This window comes from Ascaphus truei, chromosome 16, assembly GCF_040206685.1.
Source record: "Ascaphus truei isolate aAscTru1 chromosome 16, aAscTru1.hap1, whole genome shotgun sequence".
Lineage (NCBI taxonomy): Eukaryota > Metazoa > Chordata > Amphibia > Anura > Ascaphidae > Ascaphus > Ascaphus truei.
Genome location: NC_134498.1, coordinates 1,088,501 through 1,099,934, shown reverse-complemented (window position 1 = coordinate 1,099,934; position 11,434 = coordinate 1,088,501). Strand labels below are relative to the sequence as shown.

General features: G+C 38.7%; 1 protein-coding gene across 2 annotated transcripts in view; it reads left to right on the top strand.

Moving 5' to 3' along the window:
• The window catches only part of VAMP7 (vesicle associated membrane protein 7), a 57,647-nt gene that overhangs the window by 2,342 nt on the left and 43,871 nt on the right, over nt 1-11,434 (top strand). The window contains exon 2 of one of the 2 annotated variants that reach the window (XM_075572704.1): nt 9,296-9,452. In XM_075572704.1, the coding sequence (XP_075428819.1) occupies nt 9,307-9,452 (146 nt within the window). In that variant the 5' untranslated portion in view covers nt 9,296-9,306. The remainder of the gene's footprint in view (nt 1-9,295; nt 9,453-11,434) is intronic. The other variant, XM_075572705.1, reaches the window with a different exon arrangement.

Below are 11,434 nucleotides of genomic sequence, written 5' to 3'. Positions count from 1 at the left end.
CGGGGCCTCTGTAACTACTGTGCCCCCCCCTAGAAATTCTACCACCCCCCTCCCCCCCCCCAGTTTGCTCACCGCTGGTGTAGGGGATTTATTACAGGGTGTGGAGGGAGGAGGGAGCTATGTTATCTGCCAGAGGGCGTGTAGTGGTTGTGTTTGGAAGGAGCCATTTTGTATTGAAAACAATGTGATTTGTTGGCTGGGGACTGTATAAAATGCATGGAGATCAGTGAGTGGGCCTGTATTGCTTACGCTGGGCTTGGTGGGATTCTTGGGCCGTGTTACATGCAAGTGGGAGCTGTAATGTATGTCAAGAGGTTCGTTTGGTGGAGTTTATAAGGGAAACTTTATTGAAGGTGGAGTGATCCTGTGTTATGAATAAATATGGGTGTTATGCAGAAAGCCATTAAAGAATGATTGCAGGTTTTTCTGGTATTGACCTTTTTATATACAATCATTTGTTCTTGGGACTTTGAACTGTGATTATTTGCCAATTTTTCAAAGAGCAGTTACATTTCAGAGATGTAGACATTGGAGGCCATGATGCAATGTCAGAAAGAAGAAGTCTGAGGTTGAAAGCAGCACTAGAAACAACATTTTGTGAAGAATTGAACAATCTAATTGTCTTTCAAACACAATCTAATTGTCTTTCAAACAAAAATGACTGTGCTAATGTCACCATGTTCATAAACTAATTATTATATAAATACTTGTTGTCAGGAAAAAAAAGGAATCCATCATCCAGATTTAATCACCTAAACATGTCATTTCTATTGGCACGCATTGGTCCTAGAAGAACTGAACCTTTTGAAATTACTGCGAAGACTGATTCGTTCAGAATTCTGTCACCTTCAGTATTTTTTACCAATATCATTGCTGGTTTCTCAAGTGTGAAAGGATAAATAAATAATGAAAGAATTCAACATTTTCTAAATTTAGCATAGGTTGAACTTGATGGACCTACGTCTTTTTTCAACCTCATCTACTATGTAACTATGTAACACACATCGGTTTGCAAGTCTAAAACTCGGCGCTTTGAAGAATTTAATTCCAGACACTGTTAAACAGGTCCATTTTGTTGTGTTCTGGTAATGGCCTGAGTTTAAGACTTCCAAATTGATCTTTGTGGTAACTATACAGTAGTTTGCCATTTAACTATTTCTTTAATGTTTGCTGCAAGTAAATTTGGTAGTTATTAGATGATCTTCAGCCCTTGTCGATCCGCTGCTGGATGAAGGCTCCCACAATGAACTTCCATTTCTGATTTCATCCTCCCATCTTACTTTTGATTGTTGTCTTGGTCTTGTAATCTCTCTTGGAATCCAGTCGAGTACTATCTGTGTCCAACGATGGTAATTTCGTCTTGCGATATGTTTAGCCCACTGCCATTTTAATTTCTTCACCCTTGTTATGATATCAAATACTTTTTTTTCTGTTTGGCATCAAACCCATTCATTCTTTCCTCGGTCTCTTCTGGTAATATCCATCATACATCTCTCCATTCTTCTTTGCGTTGTCTGAAGCTTCTGAATTATCTTCACATTTATGGTCCAAGTTTCACATCTAAAAGTGAGCACATGCAGAAAACACTGGTCAAACTTCCTTCTTGAGACAGTGGAAAGTTCCCTTGAAATATTTTTTTTTTCATTCTTTCAAATGCGCTCCATCCCATCTTCATTCTCCTATTGATTTCAATCTAAAAGTTCCCATCCATTGTTATTTTCCAGCCAAGGTAGACACAGTCTTCCACTTCTAGTTCTATTTCAATCTTCGCAGACTTTACATATTATTTGAACATCGCGTTGGTCTTGTTGATATTCATATTGCATGTGGAGGCCCACATTCTTACTTCAGTGAAATTGACAGTTTTTTACAACAGACAAAAAAATTACCAACCAGCATTTTAAAACTTTGCCTCAGTAGATACTCGTAGTTAAGGAAAATTAATATTTACACACACGTGAGTCACATCAATACATTCAGGCGCTCATGGCGGACGCGACAAGACTAAACATGACTGTCTTGTCATTAAACCTTAGCGACAAATGAATATCTGTTCCCCAGTACCTACCATATCTGGACCACTTCGCTCGTCACCCTGTCACAAATGCAAATATCAAAATTGTCAAAATATCAAAATTGTATAAGTCAGCTTCGCTGTCAAGTCCCTGATTCCATGTTTAATATCTTGGGATGGCATAGGATAGCCCCACCCCCTGGCAATCCATAAACCCCTTGCAGAGAATGCTTTGAAAAAACTTTTTGTTTGTCAGAGTCCCTGTCTGGCAGAACTTATCTCTAGAAAATATCAGTTTTTTACACTAGACCTGCAAAAGGTGTTAACATACCGTAAACACTCTTTGTACTTTTAGCACCCAACTTTAATCAAGTCCCTTTTGAAGCTCCCACAGAATCATGACAAGCCAGAAACCCAAAATATTGTATTTTCAACTTCAAACTGTAGTTCATTAACCCCTGAAGCACAAGAGGGATTAAAATACCTAATATCTCATGAAGTTATCATGACCACAACCAACAACAAACCTAGTGAATAAATTAATTGAATGTTCCTAAAAGATATCTTCATAAGCTGAGATAGACTTGTTTACGTGCCAATAGATTAGAGTTTTTCCTCGGGCATCCCTAAAGGGCTCCCATTTTCAGGTCATTTGACAATTGTACCAAATACAGAATAATTTAGAATATATCTGATCTCAGACGCGCTATTAGAGAGGGTCGGAGTTCCTTACAATGCATCTGATCTCAGACACACTATTAGAGATGGAATGGGACATTTCTCTGCGATGTCCTGTCTGCCGCACACTCGACCCAACAAGCTTGCAGGACATTTAAAGATGGCGCGTTGGAGAGACCTGTCTAAGCAATGTAGCGATCCCACTCGAGACATTTTAAACATGCGTTGTCGGGTGTGGCAGACCTGGCTTGTCTGGTTAGGCGCAGGTGCAGATGTAGCCGTGAAGTGTCCCTGCAATGCGTTTTGGCCATAGTGAAACATCCTTGACAGTTGGGGTTTCTTGTAATGCATCTAACCGGAGATGCGCTATTAGAGAGGGTTGGGGTTCTGCAAGAATGTCACAATATAATTTTAGGGTTACTTAACCAAAAATGTTTGAAAACTATAGCCATAGATCCTTTAAAAAAAATATTTGAATAAAAACTGCATTGCCTGCATATAGCTTGTATTTTACATGGTGAATTGTCTAGCATAGCAGTGCAAATATCTTCAGCCTAGCATATCATAACGTTGATTAGAAGCTTTCATACATTATATAATGCTATTTGTTATAGGTTGGACATTATTGATGAGGAGATTATATATTTTCTTTAGCAAACTGCTGTTGAAAACTGAGCAAAGAATTGTAAAAGTTGTTTATGGTGGCATTGTAATTTTTTTTAATGTTATGTAGAAGTTTGACAACGTGTATTACTAATGTAACTAATGGTAAGAAGGGTGTTTTTTAAGAAAGTAGTTTTGTAGGGGGAAAATATGAAGGTGCATTACAAATTATGCTGAATATTATTATACACTTAGTCTCTCATAACAGTTTAAAGAAATAAAGTAATCTGTTTCTGAAGAGCATCGCCAAGCTCAAATGTTGACTTTGCATGTCTGCTAATAATTAATAATAATCATAATAAACGTTATTTATATAGCGCTTTTCTTCCAGTGGAACTCAAAGCACTTCATGGTTACAAAAAGAGAAAAAAAGGTTATAAACGAAACCAAAAACTAGGAAAGATATAATTAAGGATGGGACCGTACTGTAGCTATTAAATGCTGAACAGGTTGTGATTCATTAAATGCCTGGGTAAACGGGTAGGCCTTGACCCTATTTTTATAGATTTCCATAGATGGGGGCTTCTCAAACTGTATGAGGCATACTGTTTCAGATAGTGGGAGCAGTGTGGCTAAAAGCTTGGGCTCCAAAAGAAGTTAAGGATATTCTGGTAACTGTTATCTGCAGATGGTAGTGAGCGAATGGGAGTGTAGGGAACTAGAAGCTCTATCAGATACCTGGGACCCTGTGCATGTCAGGCTTTGAATGTCAACAAGCCAATGTTGAAATACATTTGCCATTTTATAGGCAGCGTGTGCAGTGAACGGAGAATAAATGTGACGTGGCAAGAACAGGTCTGGTTAGTTAACCTTGCTGCAGCGTTCTACACCAGCTGCAGGCAGCGCAGAAGCGCCCCCTCCACCCCCCCGGAAGACTCGGATAGTAATCCAGGCGTGAGGACACATAAGCATGGACAAGCGTAGTAAAATCCACTGATGGGGATCAAGCACTTAATCCTGGTTATGTTCATTAGGTGAAAGAATGAAGATTTGATCATGGCTGGCACCTGATGTTTAAGGGTCAAATCACAGTCCAGGACAACACCAAGCTTCCGCACACGGACAAAGTTTAGCAGCTGGGAGTCCCCAAGCTTAAGGCCAGTGTGTTGACCTAGAAGTAGTCTTGTCTTCCGACTTTGAGCATCCACCACGAGCACTTCTGTATTTTCAGGATTCAACCTCAACCAATTGGCACTCATCCACTCTAGGAGCTAAGATCAATATTGATAATGGGTCCTTAATACCTGGTGCAAAGGGCAAGTAGAATTGTCATCTGCATAGCAGTAATAACCCAGGCCATGCCATCTGATGTCACCTAGTGGCAGAATATACATTACGAACAATATAGGATAGAACCCTCTGGCACTCCACATGACAAGCTTTGGTGCAGAAGAATACATTCCTGAAGATACTCTGTGACCTGCCAGTGAGGGAAGATCTGAGCCAGCTAAAAACTGTTCCATCCAGTCCACAGAAATCTTTCAGGTGCTCCATTAAGATCCCATGGTGCAGAGAGGTCAAGCAGTATTAAGATTGAACAGTCTGTGTCTCGCCATCAGGAGATCCTTTAGCACACGAACCAGAGCGGTTTCCGTACTATGCCATCTACTAGGTCATATGGCTTGATAGATGGGTTTCCAGTTGGGTTACCATTACTTTCTTAATAACATTCCCTAGGAAAGGAAGGTTTGATACAGGCCTGTAATTAGCCATGCAATCTGGATCTAATTAATGCTTTTTTAGCAGAGGTCTGATGACTGCTTCGTTCAGTGGTTCGGGAAAGATCCCCCATCTGCAAAGAGCACAGGACGTATAGTTCCTCCATTGCGTGTCTGGAACCGCCTCCTCGCTGCGATGACGTCACTCTGCTCGTCGTTGGGTTAGCTATCCCGATAGCTCAGGTGCCGATCAGTGATTTGGCAAAGGATCTGCTTTAACCCTTTCTTAGCCCTATGGTCTGGGAACTGCTCTGGTCGCTTCATCAGGGGTACAAAGTCCAGAGAGATGTAGAGTTCCTTATAAACCAACATCAATTAACATACTTCTATAACAAATGAACCCATTGGTTACCAATACATTAATAAAATAATTAATTTATTAACACAGCAGCACCTGCATGGTACCTAGCTGTACTGCACTTGATGTGTGGAACCCACAATTGTTGTCTCAGTTTTAACCATTCGCAAAATGAATGATATACTTACAATTATGATAAAAAGGCTCAACAATTTGCCTGGATGTGAGTGTTAAACGTATCTATCATTGGGTTAACCTATGCCAATTAGTATCATACAGGTGATAGTGTCCAAATGTGCACGTACAATATGATACAGTTGATAGTTAACATCAAAATGTAAAAGCACTCATATCTATCAATATCTCAGATGAAAAACAAAATTTGCTGATGGTGTCTGTACATAATTTTTTTTTAAAAAATAGGAAAATAAATACGGGATCATATTCAGGAATACCTAATGGAAAACAAAATTATTAGTAATAGTCAGAATGGATTTATGAAGGATAGATCATGACAAACTAACGTTATTTGTTTCTTTGAGGAGGTAAGTAGGAATTTAGACCAGGGTAATGCAGTTGATGTGGTCTACTTAGATTTTGCAAAGGCTTTTGATACGGTTCGCACAAGGTTAGTGTACAAAATAAAGCAAGTTGGACTCCGTAAAAATATTTGCTCCTGGATTGAAAACTGGTTAAAGGACAGACAACAGAGGGTTGTCATAAATTGAACTTTTTTCAAGTTGGGCTAAAGTTGTGAGGGGAGTACCTCAGGGATCGGTACTGGGACCCTTGCATTTTAACTTGTTTGTTAATGACATGAGGTTGGCATAGAGAGCAAAGTCTCCGTCTTTGCCGATGACACTAAATTGTGTAAGGTAATAGAATCAGAGCAGGATGTAATTTCTCTCCAGAAGAATTTGGATAGAAAGGAAACTTGGAAAGGTAAATGGCAGATGAGGTTTAATACAGCTAAATGTAAGGTTATGCATTTGGGAAGCAAGAATAAACAGGCGACTTACAAATTAAATGTGGATACATTAAGGGAGTCCTTAATGGAGAAGGATTTAGGAGTGCTTGTAGACAGCAGGCTTAGCAATGGTGCTCAAAGTCATGCAGTAGCTGCAAAAGCAAACCAGATCTTATCTTGCATTAAACGGACAATGGATGGAAGGGAAGTAAACATAATTACAGTATGCCCCCCCCCCTTTTTTTTTTATAAAGCATTAGTAAGACCACACCTTGAATATGGAGTACAATTTTGGACACCACCTTTGAAAAGACATTATGGAACTAGAGAGAGTGCAGAGAAGAGCCTTCAAATTTATAAAGGAGATGGACAATCTAAGTTATGAGGAGAGACTGGCTAAATTAGATTTATTTAAATTAGAAAAGAGTTGTCTTAAGCGAGGGATATGATAACTATATACAAATATATTCGGGGGCAGTACAAAGAGCTTTCAAAAGAACTACTCATCCCAAGCGCAGTACAAATGACTCAAGGACATCCCTTAATGTTGGAGGAAAGGAGATTTCACCAGCAACAAAGGAAAGGGTTCTTTACAGTAAGGGCAGTTCAAATGTGGAATTCATTACCCATGGAGATTGCGATGGCAGATACAATAGATTTGTTCAAAAAAAGTTGGACATCTTTTTAGATAAGAAAGGTATATAGGGATATACCAAATAAGTATACATGGGAAGGATGTTGATCCAGGGAGTAATCTGATTGCCATTATTTGGAGTCGGTCCCCTTTATGTTATATCATTGGCTGATATGTCACTGGAGTTTTTTTGTTTTGTTTTTTGCTTTCCACTGGTTCAATATACTGTAAATATAGGATAAAGTATCTGTCGTCTAAGTTTAACATGGGTTGAACTTGATGGATGAATTTTTTTTTTTTTTTTTTCCAAACCTCATTAACTATGTAACCTCGTGTAACTGCAGTATGTAGAACAGATCATCTCAACCTAACCGGATGGTGCAGTGGTCCATAGAACTTCATGGAGCCGGATTAGTTTTTCAGAAACTTTCGCTTGTAACTTCAGTGATTTGTACATTGGGATTTGTTGTAAATTGTGATACTGTATCTTGTAATGCAGCAACAAAATAATTTGTCATAGATTACATTAAAAAGTAGATATCTTTTAACGCCTGACTGGACTTTTCATATGTTCAAAATAAACGTGAGGTTTTAATAGCTCTATATTTTAATCAGTGAAGAATTCATAGATTAACGAGTTGGACCATTAAAATGCATCAACCTACACAAGCTTGACATTTCTGCTGGATCAATACAGCTGCTAGAATGTTGACCAACAATATACAATACAGTATGTTGATTAAAGTGTGCTATTGGCAATGACATGTTGCAGAGGCTATTATCAGGATGATAGTTTTCCTTTTCACTCAAATCTGATGCCTTCAAATACGTTTTAAACAGTTTGTTATAGTTTATAAATGTTGTAAACTGAGATTTGGGAGAAGGTTGGTTTTCTTCTAACTACCCACTTTTGTCTGTCACTGTGTATTCAACAAAAATGTGCACAGCCAGACCCGTATCTCTCCTCTAATAATTGTTATTGCCTTTCTAATTACCGGGTGGGCTAAAGACAAAGAAAGCCCTTGACTGACACACTCCCATTGGGAGACCCCTAAAAATACTAATTAATTTTCAGAGAGTCAAAAGAAGAATTTAAGGTAGACATTAGATTGTTAAATTGTTTATATATGGTTGTTTAGAGGGGTGTTTTTTGTCCTTTTTTTGGCTGTGGGCTTGCACTTCTAAATGTACAGTAGATGACTAAAGTCGCAGAAAAAATGTAATTTATTAAAAAAAATGTAACTTTTAATTTCTCCATAGTATGTAAATGCATTGGTGGTTTATTTTACTTTATTTGGATAATTGGTGCAAACTGCAATTTACAAATATAAATAAAATGTCATTACCTTTAATTTCTAGCTGTAAGAAGTTCTCAAAACATTAATTTATCATAAAGTATCTTCCATACATGGCTTTTACTTAGGATGAGGTTTGAAATAGATTTAATCAGGGGAGTGATTTATAGCCAATCTCTCTTGTGATGAGGTCTTCGCGAATTTAATTTTTTTTTTTTTTTTTAAAGTGTGCTAAAAATCCACAAGCATTTAAAAACAGAAGTGAAATAATATAAGTATCGTCGATGGGGAACAATTAAAGTGAATAAATAGAGCTAGCATGCATCACAACTTTAAAAATAAGTGTTTACATATAGATACAATCCCTGGATTAACCATTATAATTGTGGGTGTGTTGGCCTATATAATAAACAAAAAAATTCTAATTCACGGTAGTGAAATTTAGTTTTCAAAATACTTATTCCTCAAAGTTGTCTTATAGCCAAAATCCCAGGGTATCCAGACTGCGCCCACACTGTGAAGAAGGAAGACAGACCACAGAATGCCATAAGTGTGGTATATTAAGTGAGACGTATATCAAACTTTTTTTTTTTTTTTTTATGTGGCAGCATTATTAGGGGCATATGTATCAAGGCAAAAGTGCTGCAATTCTGGGGCGAACAATCCGCATCGAATAAAGACAAGATCCCATTGAAATAATAAATTTTTGATCCTCGTGCAGTTTGTCTTGCTCCCCTTTTGCCTTAATACATAGACCAAATAGTTGAGCAACCATTTTAGATGGACAATAATTACCAGATGAAATTAGAATGAATCAGACTGGAAGAAAAGCAAAATTGACGGACTACTTTTTATACATGAAGCAAATAAGTGAATCTTCTACTTTTGGGGTGACTTCATATTTCGAAGAGAGCCAATTACATTCATAAATTGTTTTTAAAAAGCCATTGCAAGCAGTGTTAATAGAGACGTCTTCCTTGAGTTTTGCTAACCTCTAATACTGTATGTACACTGTTGTACTTATTGACAGGGGGAAGACATGGCTATCCTCTTTGCTGTTGTTGCCAGAGGAACCACCATTCTTGCAAAACATGCTTGGTGTGGTGGGAACTTCTTGGAGGTGACTGAGCAAATTCTTGCCAAGATTCCATCGGAGAACAGCAAGCTCACCTACTCCCATGGAAGGTGAGTTGTATGTTTATTTTAATTCTCTCTTCAAGAATAATTGTGATGAAACATAAGGTACCCTGCAGTATTGAAACCAATAGGAGTTTATACGATAATACCCCAATTGGCACTACCACACTTTATTTCATGACTCCCAATGCCTTACTACCCCATAACTCGTTACTTGCTCCATTTACTGGAAACTTTGGAGAAACTGGGCTGTTTTTATGACGACCATGCCAATAACACACTAGATTCAGTGATTACATTACTTCTGATGATCTAAGAATATTTATTAGACGTACGTATCTAAAAGCATCAGAGCTCCATTAAAACAATTCCAATTCTTCAAGTATTCTCTCTATAAACTGTATAGACAAATTTCATACTTGCATCCATAATGGCTATGCATGTTATCTTTTTATATAGCGTTCACAGCTTACTTGGTGCTTTACAAAAGAGACAATACAGGGAATTATACTACAATAAGTGCAACAAATAAGATCCGATAATAGGAAAGGAAATCCCTGCCCCAGAGAGTTTACGATCTAAGTGGTATGAGGGGAGACTTGCAAAGACGGCAAGTGAGATAAAAAGCGCAGTAGATGGCAGTCGTAGGTAGGAGTCACTGTGGGTGTGGTAAAGTAGCCATGAGTCTAGGCTATTGGAGAGATTCATTTAGGAGGGGAGTTTTAAGTTTTGCCTTAAAATGAGTAGACTAGGTGCTTGGCTGAGTGTGAGGGGAAATGAGTGAAAAAGGTTTTAAGGCGAGGGCGCAGTAGAGGTGAAAGGGATGGAAAGGAGACCGTTATGGGTAGAACGCAGGAGACGAGCAGACGCATAGCAAGAGATCAAAGATGATCTGTAGTGAGGAGTGAATGGGTGGAGAGGCTTGAAGGGAAGGTGGATAAATTTGTTGGTGATCCAAAACTTGATGGGAGCCAAGAGAGGGATTCAAGGAGGAGATGAGCAGACACTGTTTTGGGAGAAAATGAAATTATTCTAGGAATAGGATTTTGCATAGATTGCAAAAGGAGAAAGTTGAGGCCGGTTAGCAGTATGGGTTTTTTTTGTTTGTTTTTTTTTTAGTAGATGAGGTTGAAAAGACGTACGTCCATCAAGTTCAACCTAGGACCATCAAGTTCAACCTATGATGTTACAATAGTCCAGACTGGAAAAGATAAGAGCGTGCATTAGATTTTTTAGCAGTGGATTCCCTGAGAGGTTTTAGGCAGGAGAGGGCTTTAGATACAACACAGAACGCTAGTCCGGATGGTGTATAGCGAGAAATTAGTGCTGAGATGTAAGGAGATCATTCATGTAGAGTACAGTCTGAGTGAGCTGTACAAAAGTCAGATTGTGAGGGGTCCAGGAGGGAATGGAAATTAAAAAAAGTTGCCCATACGGGAGGACACCAGATTTTGTAGCAGTTTGGTGGCAAAAGGCAGGAGGGATACAGGTCGGTTGTTAGTAAGGTACTTGGTCTGGGGTGTTTTTGAGAATGTGTGACCACTGCATGCTTAAAGGAGGGGGAAATGCCAGAGGACAGGGAGGAATTAAAGATATTGGTTAGTGGGGACTAAAACGGAAGTAAGCGTTCTGATAAGGGGTGAGGGGATAGGATCGAGAGTGCATGGGTAGAGGGAGAAGAGAAAATCGGCATAGAAACTTCCAATTCCCTAACAGGAGAAAGAGTTGAGTGGATGAAGGTTTAGGTAGAAGCAGAGGGGGAGGGGACAGAGGGACTCTCCTTGTGGATAGCATCCACCTTGCATTTTTACAGTAGTCGGTAAAGACTTGAGGGAATTAGGAGGAGGATGTGAAATACAGAAGATTCGATTTTGAGTAGTTGAGTGAATTGCCTGATAAGTGGTACATACCACTTTTTGGATTCTTCTCTGTCCATGTGTGGCTTTTATCCTGTGAGAATGTTGACCGCGTTCCGTCCCTTAAGCATGTTGCAATGTATCAGACATATTGTACATATAAATCCAAAGTCT